Genomic DNA, 27,249 nt, shown 5'->3' with positions numbered 1-27,249 from the left:
CTGGACCTGGACATTTTATGCATTTCCCGTCGCACACTATCCAACCATCAAGCCCCCACCAAAAAACTTGTTTTATAATTTCCAGGGATCTATAGGGATAAGATAATAACCAATAAATTGATGTACATCCCCAATGATGTTACACAAAATTACGCCTTCTGTAAAGAAGTAGTTGAAACGTTGGGACAATCAACTAAATGAACCAACCAATCAAAGTTCAACAAATAAGAATACTTTATTGTAAGACTTTGGGGACTAGTGTAATTACCAGCCCAAAGTCCCCTCCCTCCCTGATAATTTCAGTTTAATTAACTTGTTTGCTATGCTAATTAATATTTGATGATTTTAAGTTGGACTAGGTAGTACTTCACAATTCAATTTTGCCTTCAATATTTTTCGTTTTTATAAAACGTTCAGCAGTTCTCTACATTTAGGGTTAGTCCTTAAGAACATCAGCAATGGATTGCTCTAATCATATATGTTAAATCTGGGTAAAAATTAGAAAGCGCAACATCTCTTTAATTATTACCAAAAGTCCATACATACATATCAAATTCTTTCATAATTTTCACAAAATTAATTACGTCTTGTAAGACTCCTAATTATGGAATTGTGATTCCTATAACGGTGAAGTCTAAAAATGTAAGCGCCTCTTTACGTTCTATATCAAGGGGAGGGGGAACCACTCTTGAAATAACAAAATGGGACAGACAGGCATCCTACCTCTTTAATTTTAGCTAATCCTATAATATGAAGTAATAAGCTTTTTTTGTCTGTAGCGAAGGATCTCGCTGACCGCTGAACCAGTGTGGTTCTCTTTTACAGTGAAGCTTCCTGTAGGTCCTAAGATGGTTTTAGGCTAATTAATTTTTAAAAAATAAGTCTGGGTATGGTTTTAGGCTAATTTTCCGCCCTTCGAATATAGAGCACCTAGATGCATATCAAAATATGAATATATAATTCAAGCATTTAAATTAATATACCCTATTTAGACAACATAAAATCAATTAAGCAATTTTAATTAAAAACCAATACATCAAAAAGTAAAATAAATGAGAAAGTATGGCAGTGTGTCTAAAAAGATCTCTACAACGGCTCTGATTTTTAAACGCTTAGTATAATTCCTTGAAAGCTTAATCAATGTTCTAGGTAGTATATTGAAATAGGAGAAAACCTACTGTGAAAAATACGAAGAATCGCCCCTTAAGGTGCGATGTCACGAAAGGGACTATACCCAGAAATTGCCTATACTATTTCAATTATAGCTGACATACGCTACGAATGAAATGAAGAAAAATACCTTTTTATCAAATTGTGTACATTTCTATCAAAAGTGTGTTCGGATGATTCCTTCCTATTGGTCTAATTAGAGGATTGATCATCTACTTATTTTAATTTTAGAAGCAACGGTTTTTTCATAATTAAGATATGTCTGTCCGTCCGTGACGGTTAGAACTTTCAGTTAATTTAGATATCGATTTCAAACTTTACATGATGATTTCTATAACAGTTAGGTTCAATTTAGCGTAGCACCCCTATAATAAAGGAATAATAAATACCAAAAAAATCAGTCCATAGAGCTTTTGAACCTTTTCAACAACATTTTTTTATGTGATATAATTATCCTTAAAATGTAAGAATGTTCTTAAACAGTAGCATGTATTTAAGCAGTTTTGCAAATTTACTTAAAATTTAGTTTTGACTTGTTCATTTATATTCTGCTTATTAAGCTACAAGTGTTAATGTTCGTTTGTCCAAACGTTTCAGAGCTTCACTTTTATGGATGTTGTCATCCTTGTTTATAAATAACATTTATGCTTAATTTTTTAGTATAATATATTATCTTAAATGAAGAAATTTTATAAATACTAACAATTTCTTAACAAAAATCTTATCACATAATCACATGTAAAAAATACTTTGTAGGTATCACATCAGATCATAACTAAATACATTTTGTAAAAATAAAATACATGATTTAAAAATGCAGCACTTAAAATTAAATTTTTAAAGTTTATCATAATAATAATAACTTAATAATGGAATGATCATCTTTATATAAAATCAAAGTCATTTATTGACAAAAAAAATTGTCTTCGAAATATTGTTTTACTTACTTAGATATTATCTACTAGATACAAAATTTCATTAAATATATTTGAAAATTATCTTGATAAAATAGAAATAATTAATAATATTGAATTCTAAACGTTTAAAGGAAAAATACCCTTAGGCAAATCAGATAAACATAAACCAATAATAATAAATAATATGCTATCTTCTTATTTTACTCTGGAGATCATTAACAATATTGTTTAGCTTCTGCCTCGCCTTGTTGTTACTATAGGCTACAGCATTCACCAGAGCGGTCAGCTGTGCAGCACTGTATTCTGAGTGGGCCTCTACCCACCCCTCCAGCTCACTCTCAGGTATATAGAAGGCCTTGATGTATGTTGTCACATAGTCCTGACAGGGAATGGGCCGAATATCGGTCAGCTTTTCCATTTTCAGGACAAATTGTCTGTAGTCCAACTGCATTAAGGCCCGGCCCTCGTTGGTGCATTTTTTGGCGGTTGAGAAGCCTTCCACGAAAAGGTGGGCGGCGGATCTAAAGGCAAGCTTCCAGATATGCGTTCTCACCTCAGTTTCTATTGGCACGGTCCCGGATAACATGTCTAGCTTATGTCTAAAGTCAGTAAAGCGTTGTATCAAAACATCAACATATTCAGAGTGTTGGGAGCGAACCTCTTTCAGGTCCCACTTGATCTTGGTGATGGCAGCTAACACAGGCTCCAGCCCTATCAGGTTGTTGATGCTGGACAGGTACACACAATCACGCAGGGAGTTGACAATGGACAACTCTTTGGAGAAATATTCATCTGCTAGCACTACATTTTCTAAACATTCTTTAATATAGGGCAACAGGGAGAGAATCTGGTTGTATAAATAAACACAGGATTCTACTGCGACAATTTTCTCCAGAAGACCCTTATACTTGGTTGAGTTGAGATCTGGTAGGATTGATAAGCTTGTGCTAGGAGCTCTTACTAGTCCACTGTACACATCTCTACTCACTATATTGCCGTCTGCGTCAGTTTCTGTCACCTGTCGGCTTTTAACAATAACATCTTTCTCAACTCTGTCAAAGTATTCAATCAAGCTTTGTGATGTTGACGATCCTATCCAGCTTTGAACTTGATGATTTGAAAACACTTTGTATACTGAAAACAAATAAAATTCAAACAGCTGTTTAATCCCTAGCAAGATATCACTTGATATTGGATGAAGCAGTTTCATAAGATGAATATACCGTCCAAATTGTCTAAGAACCATGAGACTAGTGTTGGCAAGACAGAATCCTTGCCTCGGGGGCGGAGCAACCCACACCTTCTCTCCTTGATAATTTACAGCACTCTCCAGACTCTCTTGCTGATCATTAAAAGCACCCAAACTTTCCTCCTCCTCACTAGAAGCTTCATCTGAATGAGCAACATCAAAAATAAGAATATCCTCTTCACAACCAACTTCTCTGAGACTTTCATCAAAAGGATTACCATCTGCCCAGTAGCGCACAAAGTACGAGCCTCCAGCCTCACTGGAAGATATACTCGACCGTTTGGAGGGAGATTTAGAGGGAGACTTTAGTGACTGTTTCATATGGCCAAACTCTGTGAGGGACCTAGGGCTGAAGCTGAGCTTCACAGGACACAAGGTCCAGCCCTCGTTTTCCAGGTGGGTTTTGAGTTCATCCAGTCTGGCCACATGGTAGGTCTGGAAATAGGCAAGGCACTGCTTCTGTAAAGATTCCTGGAGGGTTTCTGAATCATGACCACAAAATTCTTTACCAACCTAAATAAAAAGAAATAATAAATTAAGATTCAAATTAGAGATCCCTTTATATTATATTTAGTTCAATGATGTGCGCCATTTTGAAAAATTTTTTTTTATACATATATCATAAAATGTAAATCATGTTAGATATGAATATTTAATAGGTGAATCTTTATTTTATGACAAAGTAAGTAATCCGACAAATAAGGTATTTTTCATTGTTACTCAAGAACCCCGAGCCCTTAAGAACCAGTTCAACCAATATCCCTTTCCGTTTAAATAAATGAGATAATTTCTAACCTGTAGTAAAGTATGTATTGTATCAAGGAAGCGCAGGAACTGTTCAATACTGAACTGTGCCAGATTGCTGGAGTGCACCAGGATCCTGACCTTTGTCTGGACCTCCTGCCAGATACGGCCCAGGCCAGAGTCCAGTTTCTTGGCTATATACTGCTTCTAAAATAACAAAATCCATTGTAAAGAAAGCAAAAAACTGGTAAATTATGCCAAAGATGAATTTGTGGCTAAAGGATAAGACTATGATTGATAAATTTATGTACATCCCCAACGATGCTACACAAAAATACCACTTCTGTAGATTTTTTTTAGTGGTTGGAACGTTTAGACACTCAACTAATTGAACCAACCATTCAAATTTCAATAAAAGTCCCTAAGTCCCCTTCCTCCCTGGTATATACTATGAATACAATTACAGTAGACATTTTGTTTTTATCTATGATTTGAAAAAAAAATTTGATTGTTTTAATAGTTACCTTTAATTGAACTTCTAGATCATAAGCTTCTCGTTTTCTCTCCCTATCCACATCAGTTTCATTGGAATGTTTTGTTTCATTATTTTCTACAATGCTATCACCATCATTAGTTTTGTTAGCATCTTCCTCATTAGATTCATGTATTTGTATTGATTGTGTGTGATGCCAACTATGGATCTTCCTGTAGTTCAACATTATATCCCATAATACCTTAAAAATATAAGATTATTTAAATCAATTGTATGAAGTAGTTTTTTGTTTGTTTGTTCGTTATGATCTAGCTAACCACTGAACCCCAAAAGTTCTCCATTATAGGGAAGATTCACATAGGTTTTCGCGGCCTCCTTTCCCCGGCGTTTCCTACATTTAAAATAAAGTGGTAAGGTTCTTTTTTTTCTAGAGCAAAAAATCTCGGGTGTGGCTGATTCGAAAAGGTTATTCTTCTGCTGCCCACCCCTTCCTGCTCCATGCATGACATTGATTTCTTAATTGACATTTGCCTCTAAAATCAAGAGGAACATGATATTATAACTCGGGGGAAAAGGGAATGTGATTCTGACAAACAACTCTAAAGGAAAATTTAGGTATAGTCCCTTTCGTAACATCGCACCTTTTGGGACGATTCTTCGTATTTTTCACTGTAACTTTTTTCTAGCACCTGCGGGGGGACTCTAACCCTGCGGGGCCAATTACCTAACTCTGTGGAGCAATCACCTAACCTAACCTAAAATAACCTATAAAAAGCCATTTTAAAAATACGACGAATCGCCCCATATGGGGCGATGTTACGAAAAGGACTATTCCCGAAAATTTCCCTACTTCCCCCTCCCCTTTTTTATCCCTTCTTACCTACTCCCCTTCAGTTACATTATACGCCAACTTTACCCAAAAAAAATATTAAATTTTTCGGCATTTTCAATTGGAATTAATTGGCTGAATAGCAGCCACTGATTATAACTTAATTTTTTTTTTTATACAGGCATACCTTAATAAGATCTATAAGACAAGGTAGAAAGAGGTGTTGACCGACAGTTTGACAAAGCTCAGGGTAAGGTCTTCGCGCCAATTCTTCAGGATTAACACAGCTTGACATGGCCGCGTGTACCTGAATTAATACAATTAGGGATTGCAATCCGTCAAATTTTTGGATTGGATTCGGATTCTTACAAGAATCCGTCAACAAAAATGGCGGATTCCCGCGGATTCTGGATTCTTATTTTTGGCGGATTCCGGATTCGGATTCCGGATTCTAGCAATATTTTAAAAGGCTTTAAAAAAAAAAAAAATTAAGTGATACAGTCCTAAATTTTGATGTTCTTGGTGTTCTCTATAATTCACTTCCGAGAATCGAACCAGATTTTAAAAGATTTTATATAAAATGATGATAATCTATGCCTTCAAAAAGCGGGAGTTGAAAGAAAAAACTCAAGACGCTATACCAACTAAGAATCCGAATTCGCTATTAAAAAACGGATTCCGGATTCGGATTCCAAAATTGACCAAAAATTGGGCGGATTTTGGATCTCGGATCCGGATCGCCAACCCTAAATACAATATTGCTTTTAAACAGGATTATTACAAGAGTGGTAGTGGCCAGGATTATGCATAAGTTGCCGGCAACCAGGAAAGTTAAACATTGTTGGCTCCATATATATATTTTGTAATGCTAAAAACGTTGCAATAATCCCAGGAACAAGGAAGCATTCGTTACCAGCAATATTTTACCGTGAACTGCATTTGACCCCAATATTATTATATACACAACACATGTTTTAGGCTAGGTACTAATATTTAATTCACGTTAAGTTGGTCATTTTAGAATAAAGGTTATACGTTTTCATATCTTTTTTTCGATGCCGTTTTCTGAGGCCCACGACAAACATTGCTGTGCAAAGTAACAATATTTCTAAAATTTCTAAAATATACCTGTACGAGAGACCAGCTTCTGCTGTGGATTGAACTAGTGATATGCATTAATAATTGATCCATGGCTGTTTGTGTCTTTCCTAACAGATCATAAGCTTCCTAAATTAATGTAAAAGACCTTAAAAAGTCAATAGAAAAATCGGTAAGATTGCAGTTTAAGTAGAATAAGAGTGTGTATCAAAGTTTATACAAACTTCAGCCAGAGCTAATCTAAACCAATGGACACCCCCCCCCCCCCCTCCCAAAGTTCCCTTAGAGGCCTCTAGGGTCGTTGCTGCTAGTATCAAAATTTGTGTACCTGTATTCTTGAATAAGAGTGTGTATCAAAGTTTGTACAAACTTTAGCTTGAGCTATATCTAAACCATTGAACAATCCCCCCCCCCCCCCCCCCACCCAACAAAAAATTCCCTTAGAGGCCTCTAGGGTCGTTGCTGCTAGTATCAAAATTTGTGTACCTTCATTCTTGAATAAGAGTGTATATCAAAGTTTGTACAAACTTTAGCTAGAGCTATATCTAAACCATTGAACAATCCCCCCCCCCCCCTCCACCCAACAAAAAAATTCCCTTAGAGGCCTCTAGGGTTGTTGCTGCTAGTATCAAAATTTGTGTACCTGTATTCTTGAATAAGAGTGTGTATCAAAGTTTGTACAAACTTTAGCTAGAGCTATATCTAAATTTTCTTCTGCCATCACTAAAATATCCTGAAAAAAAAACGAATTCTTGAAAATATTTTTTCCCCATAATCCATAATACAAAAGTAGAATGATGTCTATCCGTCTGTCTGAAGTATAAGATCTCGGTAACCGCTGAACAGATTGGGCTCTAATCTTCAGGGTATTGATAATATCTCTAGAGCTTTAAGAAATGTTCTATATAGAAGGGGGACTTCTCGTTGCCTCCAGGGGCAAAGCCACGAGGTTTTAGGAGTTAAGCCGCTAGTAAATTTTCAAATCAGCGAATCTACTGAGACAGTCAATTATTGAATTTTAATTTTGGTTTGCCTGTAACGATTATGTATGTTCATATATTTCCCTTCTTTGTTACTAAATCATTCTTGTTTTTTTAATACAACAAAAAGATGTTATAACCTGTAATTTTACGTTTAATTGTTTAATCGCTGTAAAATGTTTGTAATTCTGTGCTACACTCTGACATTCTGAAAATATTAATAGGATATATTAATTCAGCAATAATTAAATGACATTAACTATTTGTAAGGGCTCAACACATTGGGGAGTTGATTCTTTTTTTCTGTAGCCCAAGAAGTAGGGGAGTTGATAAGATTCGAATATCGGCTTATCATACCGTCAAAACTAAAGAAGGTAAAAATGGTTACAAGAGAAGCTATGTCATGGTACACGACATTAATAGTTAGAGTGGTGGAAATGCATTGGTCCAAAACAGCCGCAACTCATTACCAGGTAAGTTGGGACTTTCAGACAAAGGTCGAGCAATCAAAGAGATGGTTGTCTAATAGGTGTTACTTAACAGGTGTTTGGACAGAAAAGGAGATATTTGGCTCCCCTTAGTTATCCTTGGTTATTGGACCTGACGTTATAGTATCATGGACAGCAGCCTTACACGTATGAGGTAATTGATAGGTAACCAGTCGTAAGTATTTTTATGCAGATATTACATATTTTAATTTCTAATTAATATTTAATAACTATAGGTAACTATTGTTACAAAATCATGTCTAACATAAAAGGGTTAATTAAAAGTCATGAAAAATCTTACCTAACCAGAGTTTGATAGTTTCTGGGTATTTATCTTGTGCTAACAAAGAGTCGAGTCTTTTTCCTGTATTTTCTAATGTCTGGATTATTTTCAAATTTTCTACTAATGATAATGCCTGCTGTTTACGCCTAAAATAAATATGTACATCTACATTTTCACCAAACTTTCAGTAGAAAGACTAGGTAAATATCTATTATATAAAGTAGTAAGGTTTTTTTGTCTGTAGTTTAATATTTTTATAACTACTGAACCGATTGAGTTCTCCATTTAAGGGAAGCTTCATATAGGTCCCGGTGATTTAGGCTATTTTATTGTTATATTTAAGTCTAAGATGGTTTTAGCTATTTTTCTCCCTTTTCTATCTATTTTAATAGAGAGCTCCTAGATTATAGGGGCGTAACCGCTAGTATGGCATAAAACACAAGTCTCTTCTTTTCGGGGAAAAAATCGTTAATAATCTGAATACCCCGCTAGAAAGTCAATGAAAAGTAAAGTTAAAGATACTTTATATCCAAGACCAGCGGGATTGGCCTTTGCCTTTAATAACAACATATATAATATTTATTTCATTTTTGGTTAAAAGTGTACTAAAACCTGCCTGTTTGAAATAAAGAACTCGATTTAGACTTTTGATAATTCTAAACGGATAAGTATTATTTGATTTAACATACCTATAACCAGCTAATATACCAAGAGAACAGTTGACAAACTGATGTTTGGCCCTTCCCAATGATTCTCTACTGGATTTACATGTTCCAAGACAATCCAACAGGTCCATCTAAATTAATCCATGTTTCAATAAAAACGTTGGTGTAGAAACAAAATCACTAAACTCAAAAAATGCCTATTCCAAAAAAACGCCTACAATCCTACAAACTATCCATTAGATTTACATGAGTTTCATATGAATTGTTTATTTTTTGGTAAATTGGCCAAAGCAAGAATCTAGCTGCTATGCTTCTTAAAACAATTACAACATATTTTTTAAAAATGGCATCTAAGAAAACAAACACAGGTTAAGTTTTGCTTCATCTAAAACGTCTGATCTACATATATATCCAGGGATCTTAGGGATAAGACAATGGTCAATAAATTCATGTACATCCTTAATGATGATACACAAAATTAACCCCTTCTGTAGAAAACAGTTATTATACGACGTTGGGGACTAGTGTAATGAACAGCCCAATGACTCCTCCCTAACTGAGATATTGATATTTTCAAATTGAAAAAATTTTCATGCTACCCTTAAGAAATTCCTACCTGTACAGAAATTATATGATCCAGCTGAGCAGTGTAATCACTCTGTCCATCCAGTATCAACTTGAACACTTTCTTCGACACAACTGTTAGCTGTTTTAGCAGCAGCTTGCGCTCCAAGTCTATAGAGGCTTGGTCACTGGGCTCCGCTAGGCGGGTCAGCTCATAGGCGGAGGGATCAAATTCTTCGGAGAAGTACTCTTTGTGTATTGTCTCTAAATAAAGAAGATCATAATTAAACCGATGATAAAAGGAAAAGCTGCAAATTCTAAAAAAGCCATAAAACAAAAAAAATAACAATAGTTTTCAAATAAATGTTTTAAGGCAAATAACTAAAACTACCCAGGGATCTTAAGGGATAAGACAATGGCCGATAAATTGATGTACATCACCAACGAAGTTAAACAAAATCACCCCTTTAGAAGATTAAAATTAGTACCTAGTTGAAAAGTTGAACACTAACTTAATGATCCAACTAATAAAAATTCACTAAAGTCCCAAAAGTTGTTGAGACAACGAAAAAGAAAACTTTGGGGACTATTGTAATATACAGCCCGTTGTCCCCTCTCCCTCACTGAAAACTACCTAAAACATCTTGGTCTGCATGTGGATCTGTCTCCAGCTGGCTAATCTCCAGATCAGAGGGTGGCAACTCTGGTCTTCGCTGGCCTATTTGAACTTCAGTTGGCAACAGCTCTCCTATACTTGGCTCCTTAAATCATTAAAATATTGATTACATGATTTAAGTAGAACCTAAGAGTGGAGGGAAGTATTTGGATAATAAAGATCTTAAAAGTAGCAGGATGTCTATCTGTATCGAATTATCTCGCTAACCACCAGGGTGGTGAAAAACCCAGGTTTTTTTTTTAACAGCCACGCCCAACCCAACCCGTAAAAACCCTTAAAACCCTGGGTTTTTAAGGTTTTTTTTGGGGGGTTTTATTGTTTTTTTTTAAAAAAAAAAACTGGGTTGTTTTTTTTTTGTGGTTTTTTTGTATGCCCGCCCTGCTAACCACTGTACTCCTTTAAAATGTAGCTCCTCATAGGTACAAATCTATGAAGGTTTATGTCTATTGTCTATTTTGGGGGAACGAGAAATTAAATCGCTTCTAGAAAAAATTACCACCCACCCCTATTTTTTTACTTTTTCTTTCCACACAAAAATTGAAAATGGAATGGACGACTCAAAAAGTGCAAAAATCAGAGAAACAAAAATACCCAAAATAGAAATATGAAAATTCTCAAACATCCCCTACAATTTGTCAAAATTAACTTTTTACTGGAGAACACTTATATATATTCCATTTAACTATACATGTATTTTGGTAAATGATATAATTTTGCTTTCTCTCAAAGTGCCTAGGGAGCTTAGAACCCATCCACCATTTTTTTTATATGAATAGAAAATAAGAAGGTTTTCTTCTAAAACATTGCGGGTCCTATACTTGCAGTGCCCTAACCGTATGGGGCTATCAAGTACGCAATATAACTTTAGGAGAGAGACTTTAGTCCTCCACAAGGCACTTTGAAGGAACCAAAGATATATTTGAATGTAAATTACCTCAAAGCTTGTGTTGGCATTTGGACTTAAGATCTTGCTCTTTGACTCCTCAAGGAAGTTCTTTACTTTTCCTTTAAAATCCATTCTTTGGTTAGTTTTACACAACTATAATGAAAAAAAATCAAACAAACGGATTAAAATCCATTTTTTTGAAACTTTCAATTCTACATTTGTATCTGAAATGCATAATTTGTTTGTTAATATAATATTGATATAAAATATATAAATGATGGTCAATTTAATAATAATATAAGTATTTTTTAAATAAATCTTTCATAGAAATTTGGGGTCATGTGAAGGAAACGAAGTTGCGGGTTTTGTCGTCATTTAACAATAGCTTTTGAAAGGTTATTTTAGGTGATTGCCCCGCAGGGTTAGAGTCCCCTGCCGGGGTTAGAAATAGGTAAAAAGCTACTGTGAAAATATGACGAAACCCGCAAGTTCGTTTCCTTCACATAACCCAAAATTTGACTTTAATCACACATTATAAAATATAAATTGAAACAAAAATTACTTTAAAATCACAGTTGGGTGCTTGTTAATTACAGGTTGATTGTAAATTATAATTATGCAAAAAAATAACTTTTTTTATGGCCTTTTTTTGACCAAACTTTTTTTGTAATAGTGAAAATATACTTATAGGTATCTGTTAGTGATTGCAACAAGAAAAAGTTTATTTTGCTATACTACAGTACAAAAAAATTATTTTGTCATATTTGGTTCAAATTAGAGATGTTACAATAAAAAAACTAGGTATACAACATAAAAAATTAAGTAATAACTTTTGAATTTGAATTAAATATTTAAAAAAAAGGTAAAGGCGAAAGTGTATCTTTTAAAACCAAACCAAAGGAACTTAACACAGACGGAGGCTATAGTTACAGCTCCTTATTTTTAACAATTCCAAATTGTACTACATTTAAGGAACTGCCATGAAAAGTCACAGAACTTTAAATATTTTAAGGCGGATTTCCTTTCGGTTGGATGTGAAAAGTGGCATTTTCTCCCTCAAACTTTATATTTCAATTAATTGTTCAAAATTTTTCAAAAAATGAGTTTAAGAAATTTTAAGACAGCATTTTCAATATATATTAATCATGTTCTTAGAAGTTTTCTGTGCTGGTATACTTACTTTGTAAATTTATTCATTAATTTTTTTTAACTCAACAAATCATTTATGTCTGCCATTGAAAGTTGCTTCGTTGCATTTGAATTACTGGACGGCTGTGTTTGAGTATTACTTGGCTGTAGGATTCCACCTGGAGACAGAACAGGACGCGGTGCAACCATTTGTTGGTTGGATACAGGAAGACTAGAGTACATGCCGCCCATCACGTTCAAATTTGGCCGGGCCAGGTTATTCATGGAAGAACTTAGTATATTAAAATTACTACTTGGAGCACCATAGTTTGAACTCATACCAAAATTTGGTTGTAAGGTTGAACCCATGTCGTGGAATGATTTTGATGCAGACATATTTAGACCTGACATGGTACTGCTTGATGGGGTCATTAAGCTTACAGATGGGCCTTGTGTAATTTGAGCCATTGGAGTTGATAATGGTTTTATTGATGTCAAAGATGAAGTATTATTTTTATTGTTATTATAGTTTGTTGAACCTAATACATCCTTTTGCAATGGTGGGCCAAAAATAGAATCTTTATTTTTCTCTTCTTGTCCACGGAACAAACGTTGTTTATCCTCCAAGCTCAAAGTAGATGTAGTTGAAGATATATCATTTATTTTCTTAGATTCAGCAGGTTCGGTTGAAAACCCTGAGAAGGAATTGGAAGAATTTGAATTAAAGATATCGGTGGAAGTATTTGTAATTTTGGTTTCTTCTTGAGAAACTTTCATTTGTTGCAGCCTACTTCTCTGTTCAGTTTCAACTCTTCTAGTCATATCTTTGATCAGCTCCATGACTGAATCAAATTGTGCCACAGAAAGACTGTTTTCAATACAAACTGGAAATAGAAAGGGCAACACTTTGTTAGCCATGACTTCTTTAGACAATCCTATCTTTGGATTATTCATTGATATCTTAAAAATGCCAACAGTCGCCATAACAATGGCAGGTTCTCTGGAGGGTAGCTGCGTTATCATAGGAATAACCTCTTCAATAACTTGCCATTTATCCATATGTTCCAACATCTTGCCGACACACACCAAACAGTTGACTCTAACACTGAGAAGCCTAGTGCAATGGATATATTATTACTTGGATCTTACACCAGATTTTCATGTTCTCTATGCAAGTCGTTAAAAAAATCAGCATCACTCAATTTAATGACGTCAGGATTTTTTAATAAAGTGAAACTTGCAGCGGGCTAGAACAACAATTCACCCCCTTTCTAACACTTTACCCCCCCCCCCTCCTACAGGAAGAACGATCAGACTAATTAAGGAGTTCGACGAAAGCAAGCTAAATTGACTAAAAAAAATTTCCCCTGTCATAATATCCACGAAAATTCTACATCCATTCCTAGTTCCGGAGCAGAGGCGACGAATTCGTGGCAGCAATCCGCTACGGAGAACAGAGCTGTCCAGGCGGTCGGAGAACTGGGGCAGGATGGTCAGGCACAGCTCCTGGATCAATAGATATAATATTTCTTGCTGGTCTATTGAACTCCATTGTTCGTTAAACTTAAAAAGGGATTTTTTTGCAGACCTAAACCTTTGTTTACTTAATATATACCTACGAGATTTGGGTGACATTATTTGCGACAAATTTTCTTAAAGATATATTTTTTACAAACCTAACATTACTCTAAGAAATTCAACATACCTAATTTATTATATATTTAGTCATATGCTTCACATTATACGAGGCAAGAATTTTATACACAAATTAATTTATCCACGAAAAGCTCAATCCTAAGGTATTGGACAATTTGAAGCTGATCCATGATACGAAGGAAATGATAAAAATTATGTAGGTACCAAGATCTGTAAAATGTTTCAACCAATAAGATGACTCGAATGCACCTTTAGTATTCTCCTATTGGCTGATTTAGAGAGTATGTCTCTAGGTTATATCTATTCCTGGATTTGAGGGTCGTCTCCGTCCAGTGCTCGGTACAGCATCGGCAGCACGTCAGAGCTTAGATCATTTACTGGCGTTTTCTCCAACAGTGTTTTCATATTCTAATGGTTTATTGTTAGTTGAAATGTTTAGATTAACCTTACAAATGTTATTGTAAATCTTTATAAATAATACCTAAGTATTACCATAAAGCTATTTAAAAATAATTCTGCACAAGATTAATTTTTTCCCATTCTTCAAAGAATATTTTAAACCCCACCCCCCTATGAGGGGAAATTGAACATGGTAAGGAAAAAAAGAAAAATATGAAAAGTATACAAACCCCCATAGACGTCCAAGGGGGGGGGGGGGGTAAAGGGGTGATTACCCCCCCCCCCCCAAAATGAATTTGGGTTTTTCAATTTTTGACCCCCCCCCCTAAATAAAAAAAAATGCCTCTATGAAATAAAGATTACACCCCCTCCCCCCCCCAAAAAAAAAAATTTAAAAGCTTTGACGCCCCTACAAACCTTCCCCCCCCCCCCCTAAATGCATTCAGTTAATTCAAGTTTTCTTCTCTATTTGATTATGTACATTTTACAATATACATATGGCTCAGCATATGTTTCAGTAAACTTTATTTCTTCATTTTTCTCCCCGCACATTTCCCATTCCACCCCCCCCCCCCCCCGTTGGGATATACCATGCGGAATATACATCCTTGAAATAATGTGCAAAAAAAATATTAATTATATTTATTAAATATTTCAACATTCCTGCATAAAAATCAATAAAATCTGAACAGGTTCTGTTAACTTCATAACAGGCTTTAGACTTTGTAATATAGAGCTCGCAAACTCTTCTTTGCTACTTCGTTCAATAATGTTAAATACAGCAGGCAATAGAAAAGGCACCATTGTAGCATTGACAAACTCCTTGGCTAGACATGGATATACCCTACACACTAGCACTCTCGTGGGTAGTTGTGGCAGTACTGTTAATAAACTCTTATAGAAATGTGATTTTTGGAGGTTGTCAAGTTGAAATTGTGAGTCTAGTTTCTGTAAGGTTTGAACTCCTATGTCTTGAAAATATTTGAGCTGTTGGACTTCTTCTGGGGAGGGACGTAGCTCAGCAGAACGAGATAATAACATCTTTACAGTTTCAATCAGCTCTACTGGAACACTCTTTAATTTTACATCTGGTATTGTTCTTAAATCCAAAGCATGTCGCTTATACGCTGACCAATTTCTATTAGTCTGATATAGCGTCTTCTTGTTATGCACTGTATAGGCCAGCATTCCATATGAGAACATATCTGCAGATGGTGTAATTGTACCTGTCTGCAGCCCCAACTCTGGAGCTGAGTAATCTAGATGCGGATAGGATTCTGCAGGTTCACTCTGATCATACTCAGGAGGATCCCAGGTCAGGGGGCCAGGAACACCTGGCTTACCCACCAGACTGTACTCAAATCCAGATATTTTCCAGGCACCTTGGCTGTTGACTATTATTGATTCTAAACAAATATTTCTATGCAAAAGTCTAGCACTGTTGTGAAGAAATGTTAGTCCTTCAGCAACTTGTAATAATCCATATTTAATCTCTAAAGGTTCCAGCTTGTAATTTAAAATATGACTCGGCACAGAGCTTGATATATTTTCTTGTATTATTAGATTAGAAAGACTTGCCAACACTGGTTCTGTAGCAAAAGCAAGACAATCACGTGATTCCTCTAGTGGATATTCAACAGTTAAAATGGCAGGGTGTCGAAGGCGAGTTAGTTGGGACACACCTTTTTTCATCATCTCCCATATAGTTTCTCTGTCCTGGAAAAAAAGAGATGTTATTAAATATATTGATATGTGATGTAATATCATTAAAATTAATGGCTGGTTGGCAAATTAGAGATGTTAGAAAGTTGGGCTACAATTACAGATAACTTGCATCAATGGGAAAACACGTTGTAAGGTAGGGCATCTAACTAAAGACTTTAAAAATGGTTACTACTGCTTTTATGTCAGATGCTAGATAGAGTAAGAGGTAACCAACAATGCACTGTTAGGACTATTAATCGAAGAGTTGGTTGTAATAGCAGGTTCTGAGAAACGCTTAAAGAAGACCTAAGGTTAAATGTCCCATCTCATCATTACAAAATTAAGAATAATTTAGATGCTACAGAAAAATTCTCTACCTGTTTATCATATTTTTCCAAGGCTAATCGAGTAAGAACCCAAACAGATGCTTGTTGGCCGTTACTTTTCTTAACAGCAGAGTAAATGACCCAGAGTAGACCAGGACCTGCTGTTCCAGTTTTCTCTTTGATCTCATATTCTCTGGTCACAGGATTTCCAGGAATCACACCGTTTATCAATTGGCCTACAAAAAGGGAGGCTTAGTAAGACACTATTAGAAACCACAACTAAAAGTTAAAGCTACTAAATTTTAAAAAAGGGTTACAGCACTAGCATGAAAGTAGCCTTTGAGAAGCAAAATATGGAAATGTGAAGAAAAGGTGGCAAAATTCAATAGGTTCAGAAGTTTGCGAAATCTTAATAGACAAACAAAAAAATTGGATATTTACCTGTGCTGTAAACAGTATCCTGAAGCGCACTACTGACAGTCTGTGACAACGGGGTCAAGCTAGATTTAATCTTATTAAACATATCCATGATTCTGAAAATAATAACACAATCTTATTGCTTGCAATACAAAAGAGAAAGAAGTATCATAAAAAAATCTTCCATTTAAACTCTTGTAAAATAAGATAAGACTAGCCAACAATCATACATAACAAGATTTAAACCGGCTGGATAAGAAAAATTCAATAAAAAATTGAAATATTAATAATATATTAGATGAATGAGTGCTTGGTTTTTTAATTGAACTTAATTCACAATAAAGAAATTATCATAAAAAACGTGAAAAAATACTACAAAACAAATAGGTATGAAAGTAAACAATTCTATAAAATATTGATTACAATAAACCAAGTTAAGTTTCTCTATAAATGAGAAGAAAATATTCCCTAAATCTAATGTTAATACAGTATGACAGATATTAAAGCTGCATCTCAATTTCAACAATTTTTCTGTAAGCATCAAGTCCACCGTCCAGACTGTACACCTTACCCTTGCTGCACACCCACAGCTCCTGGCAGACCATCTTCAACAGACGCTCGTCGTGAGACACAAGAACAACACCTCCATTGTACTTGGTGAGCGCATGGCCCAGTGCTTCAATAGTTTCAATGTCAAGATGATTTGTAGGTTCGTCAAGAATTAGGAAGTTTGGATTGTGCGCGCACAGGATAGAAAATGCCACGCGCGATTTTTGTCCTCCGGACAAACTTTCTGTCTGTTGCAGGGCAAGATCTCCACTGATTCCAAATTTTCCCAACATGCGACGGTACTCTTCACCCTTCAAACCTGGAAACTCCTTGGCCATGATTTCAATAGGGCTGACAGACATATCAAGCTGGTCCACAAAATGCTGAGTAAAGTAGCCAAACTTAAGATTCCTGTGCACGCTCCTTGTTCCACTGGTGGGGGTCAACTTGTCCATGATGATTTTCAGCAGTGTAGACTTACCAGCTCCGTTTTCTCCGACAATACAGATACGAGACTCCATCGTGGCGGACAAATCAACATTCCTGAATATGGTTCTGTCTGTTCCCTCGTACTTGAAAGCAACCTCGCTAAGAACTAGGATAGGAGGCTGTAGCTTGTCAACCTCTGGAAATTTAAGAGTTACAGTTCCTTCAACAATGACGGGCTCTAACTTTGGCAGCTTTTCCAACATTTTGATCCTAGACTGAACCATAGAGGCTCTTTTAGCATTGTACCTAAATTTGTCTATGAACTCTTGGACGTGTGCTCTGTACTCCATCTGGCTTTCATACTCTTTCTGTTGTGCCTTCAACTTTTCAACCATTGTATTATAGAACTCAGAATAGTTGCCACGGTAACATGTAATCTTTTGAGAGTTAAGATGCAGAATATCTGTGCAGATTTCATCAAGGAAATTACGGTCGTGAGAAACGACAAGAGCGGTAGACTGCCAGGTCTGCATGTACCTTTCAAGCCATATAATGGCCTGCATATCTAACATGTTTGTAGGTTCGTCAAGTAACAGCAAGTCAGGCTTGGAGAAGAGTGCCCTGGCTAAAGCTATTCTCATTCTCCATCCACCAGAGAATGTTTTGGTTGCCCTCTCCTGCATCTCTGGAGTAAAGCCTAGACCATTTAGGATGACGGCTGCACGAGCTGGAGCTTTGGCCGCGTCGATAGCTTCAAGTTCTGAATAAACTGAATTCAGTCGAGTGCCAGCCTCTCCAGTTGGGTCGTCGTTTTCGTTCAATCTCCGTTGCAACTCTTTTTCTTCATCCAAAAGATTTACACGGACAGTATCACTTTCCAGGACAGAATCAATGGCTCGAGTTTCATCTCCAACAACCTCTTGCTCCACATGAAGCACTGTAATGTGGCTGGGTATGAAAAGCTGTTTGGTAGATATCATTTTCAACACAGTAGTCTTACCCAAACCGTTACGTCCAACAAAGCCATATCTTCTTCCATAAACAAATGAAACATTTGCACCTTGAATAAGAACCTTCTCTCCGTAACAAATATCAAAGTTTTCAATGAAAATGTCCCTAGAGTTGTTATTTCCAGAAGCCTCAGCACGGGTATCTTTCTTACTAATGACCTGACTGGCCGTGGCCTCGACCTGTCGATAGTTATTCACAGGTTTTGTTTCTTTCATATCTCTTTTATCCTGTTTCTTTTTGGCCAACTCTTCTGCCCGCTCAACCGCTTTAGTGTTAACATTTCTATTGATATCGTCAGCATTTTTCATCCAAATGCTATTAGGATCATTTACATCCTCTGCAGTATTTTCTGACACTAAATCATTTAACTGAATTGGGGCGTTTAACATCCTATGCAGGCCACCGTTTGTCGTCTTGGTCTGTTCATGCTCGGGCTTTAAGATATCAAGAAGCTTTTGGCAGATGTCGCGAATATCATCTTCGCTTTTATCTACTTCCACCTCGAGTAGGACCTCGCCAATTGCTTCATACACATCGTCAACGTTTTCAAACTCATCAGCTGAGGTTTCCAGCACACTTTCAACATATTCGGATATGTCGTTGTTTATGTTGGGAAACGATTTGAGTATCAGCTTACTACTGGCTGACATTTTGACGATTTTCACTTCAAAATCTGAAATATAGATTACACGATAAAACGCAAATATAAAGGTTTAAACTTTAAATGAATATATAAGGGGACAATATTAATCTAATCTATCTTTTATCTACTTTTAATCTTCATAATGAAGAATAATTTTGTTTAACATAGTTAAGTGGTGAATTATTTAGTCATTGTCCATCATTTAATTTCTTTTAAGAAGTCACAGAAGGAATATCCACAAGCAAAATGAAAATGTATAATTGTAGAAAAAAATATGATATAAACATAACATAATTAGATTAGTTAAGCTAGATGTATTTAATATGAACACAGAATAGGATAGAATCTAACTGTTGATTAAAGTGGCGGAAAAATTAAGGGTAAAGAATACTATAATCATTTAAATTCATGTAGGAAATTGATTTTTAGTAAGTTTTTATACTTTTATATATAATCTCTTTTGTTTAATTTGATTTTTAAATGTCAATCTTTTGTCTTATTACAAATATTAGTAGCCCCAAAAGTTTTATAACAACGTTTCTTATTCGTTGGCTTGACAACTTTAGGGACTGAAGTGAATTTGATTGGTTGGTTTATTATGTTGAGTGTTCAACCGTTTCAAACACTACAGAAGGGGTAATTTTGTGGATTTATTTGTCTTTATCCATTTAGATTACTTTCATTAAATGAGTAAAATGTTTAGCTTGTCCTAAAAACTTTTTATTATTAATATTATTAGACTTTATACCGGGCAGGTTAGAAACATATGGATTTATTATGGTAATAGAAGTACCTTTATTATTATGGTCACTTTTGAGGCTTTTAATGATATCATATATACAAAATTTCTACCATTTCAATTAATATCTAAAGCTTTTTGAATAAAAATCATAATAATTTATGTTATATAAGCAAAAATGTATTTTTTTCTCAATATTTTAAGCACAAAAAGATTGCATCAACAAGTTAAGCGCTTGATGCCGCGGTGTGGTTGTAACGCGTCATGTAATGGGAAAAGTACCTTTTAATATATATATATAAAATATATCTTTTTGTGAAATATAGGTAAACTTTAGAATTGTTTTATAATATAAAATAAGATTTTTTTAAAAATGTTTACAAAAATTTTTCAATTAGTCATCAAATAAAACAATTAAATAAGGTTGATTTTACGTTTTTTTTCTTCAAATTTCTTTTTTAATATTTTTTTTCTAAGATAAAGAAAATGTACTCAATTGAATACTTTTTTAGTTTTCATTACGTATTTGTCTTATTAAAATAATGAGTTACAAGGTAATGCAATTTAATGGTAATTAAATTTGCGATGAGAAAACTCCTTAAAGAAAAAATATGTAGGGAAAAACTATACAGAGAAAAATGAGGGAAAATGTGTTGCGAGGCCCAATTTACTGAAAATTTTAGATCAGCTGATCACGGACTTTCTTCATCTTTCATGGGATATTCAGCCATAGATGATAGCTGGCTTTAGTTAGCTATGAATTTTTAGTACTTTTATTGTTAGTTTTACATTTTATGCATCCTTTTTGATGCTTAATAAGGTTATTCTGTGTGTGAAAATTGCTTTGGAGCGAAATTGTAAAAAAAATCAGATTGTCGATGATTTTAAAATCTTTTATCCTTAAAAAAGACCTAAAAATGATGTGGTGATCGATTATACATTACAAAACACAGCTATATTGGATTGAAATCTATCCTAAAGGTTTTTTATTTGTGCTCCTAGAAGTTTAATTACTTCCCTAATACCGTTTGACCCTAAATCTTTTTCTCGTCGATTAGTACAGATCTAGACAGTATAAATACCCTAAAATAAAAATTGAAAAGTCTGTTAGTCTTAATTATTAAATTAATTCATGGTATAATTTACACAAAGATATATTCATCTAATCGAAAAATTGTATAAATTTGCAATTGTTGCTTTAAAGTTATCAGCAGAACAATCCAAATTGCATAGTTAGTTTTTTTAGTACCTCTTCCTAAATATATTCATTTTTGAAAACTATAAAACCAAATACGATATTGATAAGTTCATAAATATATTTGGTTAAACTAGCTTTCTTCAATTTAATTTGATACAACATAGTCTAATCTTGACATATGATTGAAGGCCTATTTTATAAACGAATAAATTATTTCAGAGTGTTGCAATATGGCATCTCGTTTTGTCAGCTCCCCTGGTCTCAGAAACTTCAGCGCTCAAGCTGTTGCCAAGACAGAACATGTTGTTCTGAAACCCGAGCCTTTAAAGGTAAAAAAGATTTAGTTTAGAAACAATATACATGGGTAAATTCTGACTATTTTCGGATAGTTTTGGCCTTTTTATTAGAATATTCCATGATAGAGGGTAAGCTTACTATTTAAGTACTGAATTAATTATAGATATGCTTCGCTTAAAATATTGTACCTTGTTGTACTGGGATTATTGTTTCTGACCGATAAATAGATGGACTCACGTTCTATCTGTGAATGATTATATAGTTGCTACGCTTTCTAATTTCTTCCTTACTGGTATAGATTATTAGATACAGTATAGTCCGAAACAACTAAATCACCCGCTTAACTTCTTTCCAATGCCAATTTGATCTATTATTATTATATTTATTGATTCAGTTATTGTCAAAATTAACCAATATTTTTGTAATTTAGGTTTCCACCTTGAAGAATGGAGTGACGGTAGCTTCTGTGGAGAACCACGGCCCCGTGGCCTCTCTGGGCGTTGTTGTTAAGGCAGGAGCTCGCAATGAGACCTACGAGAATACCGGTGTCTCTCACATGCTGAGGATCTGCGCTGGTCTGGCCACCAAGAACCACTCCGCCTTCAATATCACCAGAAGCCTGCAGCAGGCTGGTAGTGGTCTTGTATGCACTCAGGGTAGAGAACACACTCTGTACTCTATTCAGGTATTTATAGTTCATGTGCTTCATGTCATGAAGCAAATAGTCTTTATTATGTTAATAACTTAATTATTATAAAAAAGTTGAAGGATCTCTGTCTGTCTGTGTGTACCAAAGTATCTCGCTAACTGCTGAACCAATATGGTTTTCCTTTACAAGGTAACTTCTTAAAGGCCCTGGGAAGGTTTATAACAATTTAGGGGAGGGTACCACCATCCCCCCAAGCTAAATCGCAATAATCCCCAAAAAAACAACTAACCCCATCTGGTGGCGATAGAATAATTTTTGGTAAACAGTTGATCTTATCGTAGGTTTTTAAGAAAACATTTTACATGATCTTAGAGGCCTCTAGGGGCGTAGCCGCAAATATATTAATAGATTGAAAAGTGATCAAGTTAAAGCATGAAACAATAATATTAAGGTAACAAGAGACAACTCTGACCTTGCCGGAGAGTATTTGACCGATGTTGTAAGCAATCAGGCATTCAAGCCCTGGGAGTTGGGAGATAACGTGTACAGGCTGAAGCTGGAGGTTGACAACAAGGCTCCTGGCACAGAGGCCATGGAGCTTCTTCACGCTGCTGCTTTTAGGTATTGAATTTTATCTTACTAGTTGCTTCGCCCCTAGCCTGTAGGGGAGGGCGAAGAAAGCTAGCAAAATAGCCTAAAACCACCCAAAGACATTTATAAAGCTTCCCTGAAAAGTACAATCAATTCGCACCAGCAGTAACTGAGATCTTTAGCTTCATTCAAAAACCTTACTTTTGTATAATATAGGATTTAATGAATACATTTTAAAATCACATGGATTCAACATACATATGTATAAAAATATTTTGCACACTAAATCTTAGCCAGTTAAAGTTTGTATACCAACGTAGAAAAAAAAAAAAATATTTAAAGAAAATCTAGTAAAATCATCATTCATGCAGGTACACGCTATTTCGTGTGGACATTGCTTGTAGTGATGGATTTATTTGATTTATACCTCCCTCCAATTATTCGACTTCTATGATTACATTTCATTGTTTAGAACTGGCCTCGGCAACTCCCTGTACTGCCCCGCCCACAAAATTGGTTCCCACAATACCGACACTATGCAGCAGTTTGTTACAAAGAACTTTACAACTGAGAAAACAGCTCTGGTTGGCATTAATATCCCCCATGCCGTTCTTGCACAGGTAATGCTTATTTTTATAAAGTATCCGTATATAGTAAACGAACGCACAAACGGTTGGTAGAGGGGTGTAGGGAGATTCAACACACACAAAGGCTGGTTGATTTCCAACTTTTTTGGAATTTCACATTGGCAGGGGTTACTGGGCCTATATAAAACCCTGTGAAACTTGAAACAGGTTTTTTTAATCCAAAAACAACGAGCGCGCGGGGGGGAATAAAAAGTGCCCACCCCCTTATAAAACCAAAAATTGAAATTCCTTCAAACACAGGCATGTTGCATATCAAAATGACCGCATTGAAATGCTGATTATGAATCTGAAAACCGTTTTGAAAAGTATTGCTCCTAGTTCGAATAAGAGCTCATTAAAGTACCTTACAAGGCTGATTTAGTCAAAATTGTTCATTTTGGTAGGTTATTTGAAAATCATTTCAGACTGAATCAATATTTTCTAAAACGGTTTTTAGATCTGTAATCAGCATTTCAATGCGGTCATTTTGATATGCAACATGCCTGTGTTTGAAGGAATTTCAATTTTTGATTTTATAAGGGGGTGGGCACATTTTATAACCCCCGCGCGCCCGTTGTTTTAGGATTTTAAAAAAACCTCTTTCAAATTTCATTTTTATTGGCCCAGAAACCCTTGTCAATGTGAAAAAATGTGAAATTCCAAAAAAGTTAAAAATCAACCCGCCTTAACACACACCCCTTAAATTTGTAATTTAGAAGGGCTTCTTTCTTCCCCCCCCCCCCCCCCCCCTCCCACTCATAATGGTTTCACAACCCCCTGGTGTAAATCGCTGTGCACGCCACTGCATATTAAAGATCATATGTAAAAAAAAGTAACAGGGTGTATGTCCGTCTGTACCGAAGTATCTCGCTAACCGCTGAACCCAACTTAGGACTTTTTAAACTTTGATTTGTCGATTTATCAAGATGAGTGTCCAAACGTTAAATCACTAAGTGTAATCTTTTGAAGTGATATTTTTGTGTATCATCATTGGAGACGTATCAATGAATTTAGTGGCCATTGTCTCATTCCTTTAGATCCCTGGTTAAAATACTTAACGTTAGGAAAATAATCCATACTGGCTAAGTTGATATTCTATTCTTCTCTGTATAATAAATCTTTTTTATTTCTTAGTACGGCGAGCTGTTGCACCTTGAGACTGGAGCCGGATCCACTGCCCTGGCCTCTAAGTTCTCTGGTGGAGAGGAGAGACGTGAGACTGGAGGTGGTCTGGCCTACATTGCTCTGGCTGCAGCTGCTCCTGGAGCTACCTCTGTAAAGGTTAACTTTTTATTTAATTGTGTATATTCTGCACATTTTCTTTCTCCGGCTGCTCCCCCCTAGATTTTACCCTGAGGAGGGAGAAAAGTGGAAAAATTGTATCTTTATTTTTTCATTTTCGGGAGGGAAAATCCCCCTCCCCCTTTAGCCGGGGATTTCATGCAGAATAAACACCTATGCTTTTTATTCAAATATTTTCTAAAATAAATGTTAAATGAAAAATTATTAATCGCCGATATATCATAGATTTTTTAGAAAAAAATTTTCATTTACAGATGAAAATAGCGTCATATATTTTGCATGTGTTTGATATAATGTCTGTCTATAAAAAGGCCTGAGTTTTCATCAAAATTAATCTCATTTGTAGTCTTAACTTTAAATTGACATATTTGTAGGAAGCTTTGGCTGCCATGCTTTTGCAGCGTGTCCTTGGATCTGGACCTCATGTAAAGCGTGGAACTGGACAGGGCAAGCTGGCTAAGGCTGCTTCCGCCGCCTCTGCTGGAAACTTTGCTGTTGGAGGTAATTTTTTATTTTATTTATTTGCTAGGCTACTTTTCTAGAGGCCTCAGGGGGCCCTTAAGTCGACCCCCCCCCCAATTTTTTTTTCTTAGGGGCGATTTCTCGTTGGAGGGTGGTGGTACCTTCCACCAAAATAATTAAACTTTCTCTGGGCCTATGAGAAGCTACCCTGTTAAGGAGAACCATTTCGGTTCAGTGGTTAGCGATCCTTCGGTACACACATAGAGAGATCCTTTTGCTTTATTATTAGGATATTCCAACGTTTACAATTTTTTTTTCATGCCAAAAGTCAGGAAAGGTTGGATATTGTGAGAAAAAAATCTTTATTGATCGCAACTTTTTTTGGCAATTAAAAATATAAATAATAAATAAGATGAATCATTAATAATTCTTTTTACTTTGAATATTTTGTTGTAAAAAAGTTGCACTGTTTTTCAGCTATTGGACCAATGTACAGTGACGCCGGTCTCTTGGGCGCCATGATTGTTGCTGAGGGCAGTGCTGCTGGCAAGGTGACAGGTGCTGTGGCTGCTGCCATCCGCTCCATCAGCGTGACAGAGGCTGATGTGGCTGCCGCCAAGAAGAACTTAATTGTTGATGTTATGGAGATGCAGGGCTCTCCTGCCACCCTCCTAGAGGATATTGGTTCACAGGTCAGAAAACGCTCATCTACTTTTTTTTGTTAACTGGCAGCTGAGGCCCTGTCATCTAGGGGCTATGCATTAAAAGAGTTAAGAAAGAGGGCAATAAGAATTAGTCTAAAACCATAAAGGAACCTATGTAAAGTTCCTTTGAAAGGAGAACTCAATCAGTTCAGTAGTTATTAAACTCCTAAGTTTCAGACAAAAAAAACTTTGTCACTTTACATAATAGGAGATCACAAAGTGCTTGCCCTCCAGTCTTTATGTAAAGTCTTCCTTACATTCTCACTTGGAGCGGTTCTTGTTTAAAATTCAATAGGTTTCATGGCCCTAAATAAAGTTAAATTTTATTTTCCATGCAAATCTGTTTGGGAGGGAGGTAATTTTTTCATGGGACGATTTCTCTTGGTAGGGTGGTGGTACCCTTCCTCAAAATAGTTTTAAACCTTCCCAGGAGAAGCTACCCTGTAAAGAGGATTCAGATCCTTCGCTACTTTATTTAAGTCAAGAGTATGATTTTTAAAATTTCCTAGAATTTTAAGTTTTCATAATCATTTTTTAGGTGTTGTTGGCTGGTGACGTAATCCAGGCTGAGAAGATCCCAGAATTAGTAAACGGTGTTGGTCTTGCTGATGTTCAGGCTGCCGCCAAGAAGTTGAGCTCCAGCAAGCTCGCCATGGGCGCCGTCGGAAACCTTTCCACCTGCCCATATGTTGACAGTCTATAGATTAATAATTAATTAAAATAATATTACAATAAATGAAATATTTATAAAAACTTAGCTTGTTGGTGGATAGTTGACTTTTAATGTTTTTTTTTTTGAAAACTGAAATGGCCGGAATATATGTTACTTCTATTTAATAACTTTTATTTATTTAATCATTTTTATATTAGAAAAACGAGGAATTTGAAATAGTGTTTCTGGTTATTAGATTTTTTTGTTATCTAAAGTACCTACCTAATAAAATAAAATAAAAACAGTAAGTTTGAGACATAATATTGAAATAATTCATATTTTAATTTCAGATCTGTTAAATGAAAAAAGAATAAAAAATTAAAGAAAAAAGACAAAATAAATGTGAGTTTTGCCTACAGTACAGTAAATCCAAAAGAACATATTGAATAGTTTCGTCACATATATTCATAAATTCCTTGACGTTTACTTTTTTTGTCCGTGTATCCAGTTTTCCACGAATTTCATCTAAATCCTATTTCGTTCCATAGCAAAATTCTGTTTTTCCTATCGTTGAAATTTGAGGGAATGTTTGGACGTGATTTTTTTGATTTCTTTACCCCCCCCCCCCCCCCCCCACAAAAAAGGACAAGAATTCAATTCTTTTTCCAGTAGGGCTTCGAAACCGATTAATATCCGGTGGATTAGAACTGGTTCTCAAAAATACT

General features: G+C 35.5%; 4 protein-coding genes across 4 annotated transcripts; 1 reads left to right on the top strand and 3 right to left on the bottom strand.

Moving 5' to 3' along the window:
- Positions 1-1,818: 1,818 nt before the first annotated feature.
- Positions 1,819-11,275, bottom strand: Vps50 (vacuolar protein sorting 50). Its single transcript, XM_080157059.1, has 12 exons — positions 11,091-11,275; positions 10,115-10,241; positions 9,533-9,744; positions 8,941-9,047; positions 8,270-8,397; positions 7,621-7,688; positions 7,144-7,233; positions 6,531-6,629; positions 5,590-5,709; positions 4,605-4,814; positions 4,132-4,287; positions 1,819-3,849 (listed from the first exon to the last, which is right to left on the bottom strand). Exons 1-12 carry the CDS (start codon positions 11,172-11,174, stop codon positions 2,275-2,277), a joined length of 2,976 nt encoding a protein of 991 aa, XP_080013185.1. The 5' UTR covers positions 11,175-11,275; the 3' UTR covers positions 1,819-2,274.
- An 855-nt stretch (positions 11,276-12,130) lies between these two features.
- Positions 12,131-16,787, bottom strand: LOC145316499 (SCY1-like protein 2). Its single transcript, XM_080157062.1, has 6 exons — positions 16,697-16,787; positions 16,307-16,491; positions 14,891-15,941; positions 14,140-14,236; positions 13,570-13,683; positions 12,131-13,281 (listed from the first exon to the last, which is right to left on the bottom strand). The coding sequence occupies exons 1-6, from the start codon at positions 16,782-16,784 to the stop codon at positions 12,249-12,251; spliced, it is 2,568 nt and encodes an 855-aa protein (XP_080013188.1). The 5' UTR covers positions 16,785-16,787; the 3' UTR covers positions 12,131-12,248.
- Positions 16,787-20,259, bottom strand: LOC145316498 (ATP-binding cassette sub-family F member 3). The gene has a single exon (XM_080157061.1). The coding sequence runs from the start codon at positions 19,309-19,311 to the stop codon at positions 17,173-17,175; it is 2,139 nt and encodes a 712-aa protein (XP_080013187.1). The 5' UTR covers positions 19,312-20,259; the 3' UTR covers positions 16,787-17,172.
- A 1,156-nt stretch (positions 20,260-21,415) lies between these two features.
- Positions 21,416-26,667, top strand: UQCR-C2 (Ubiquinol-cytochrome c reductase core protein 2). The gene is made up of 8 exons (XM_080157058.1): positions 21,416-21,570; positions 21,969-22,223; positions 22,639-22,808; positions 23,251-23,398; positions 24,539-24,685; positions 25,081-25,207; positions 25,646-25,860; positions 26,411-26,667. Exons 1-8 carry the CDS (start codon positions 21,472-21,474, stop codon positions 26,573-26,575), a joined length of 1,326 nt encoding a protein of 441 aa, XP_080013184.1. The 5' UTR covers positions 21,416-21,471; the 3' UTR covers positions 26,576-26,667.
- The last annotated feature ends 582 nt before the right edge of the window (positions 26,668-27,249 follow it).

The sequence above is a fragment of the Acartia tonsa genome, chromosome 4 (assembly GCF_053477335.1).
Source record: "Acartia tonsa isolate MP-2025a chromosome 4, ASM5347733v1, whole genome shotgun sequence".
Taxonomy (NCBI): Eukaryota; Metazoa; Arthropoda; class Copepoda; order Calanoida; family Acartiidae; genus Acartia; species Acartia tonsa.
The sequence above is the reverse complement of the archived record's forward strand: the minus strand, read 5'-3'. Positions and strand labels throughout refer to the sequence as shown.

What these genes read in the sequence shown, in the direction of transcription:
- Vps50 (XM_080157059.1), bottom strand. Translation starts at nt 11,174, where the DNA reads ATGGATTTTAAAGGAAAAGTAAAGAACTTCCTTGAGGAGTCAAAGAGC. An exon ending in AACTATCAAACTCTGGTTAG is followed by an intron (nt 7,689 to 8,269) that starts GTAAGATTTTTC and finishes TAATATTTTCAG; the next exon opens with AATGTCAGAGTGTAGCACAG. An exon ending in GAAGCTGGTCTCTCGTACAG is followed by an intron (nt 5,710 to 6,530) that starts GTATATTTTAGA and finishes GTATTAATTCAG; the next exon opens with GTACACGCGGCCATGTCAAG.
- LOC145316498 (XM_080157061.1), bottom strand. Translation starts at nt 19,311, where the DNA reads ATGTCAGCCAGTAGTAAGCTGATACTCAAATCGTTTCCCAACATAAAC.
- UQCR-C2 (XM_080157058.1), top strand. Translation starts at nt 21,472, where the DNA reads ATGGCATCTCGTTTTGTCAGCTCCCCTGGTCTCAGAAACTTCAGCGCT. An exon ending in TGAAACCCGAGCCTTTAAAG is followed by an intron (nt 21,571 to 21,968) that starts GTAAAAAAGATT and finishes TTTGTAATTTAG; the next exon opens with GTTTCCACCTTGAAGAATGG. An exon ending in TGGAAACTTTGCTGTTGGAG is followed by an intron (nt 25,208 to 25,645) that starts GTAATTTTTTAT and finishes ACTGTTTTTCAG; the next exon opens with CTATTGGACCAATGTACAGT.
- LOC145316499 (XM_080157062.1), bottom strand. Translation starts at nt 16,784, where the DNA reads ATGGATATGTTTAATAAGATTAAATCTAGCTTGACCCCGTTGTCACAG. An exon ending in GGATACTGTTTACAGCACAG is followed by an intron (nt 16,492 to 16,696) that starts GTAAATATCCAA and finishes CCCTTTTTGTAG; the next exon opens with GCCAATTGATAAACGGTGTG. An exon ending in CTGGACGGAGACGACCCTCA is followed by an intron (nt 13,684 to 14,139) that starts AATCCAGGAATA and finishes ATTATATCTATT; the next exon opens with GATCCAGGAGCTGTGCCTGA.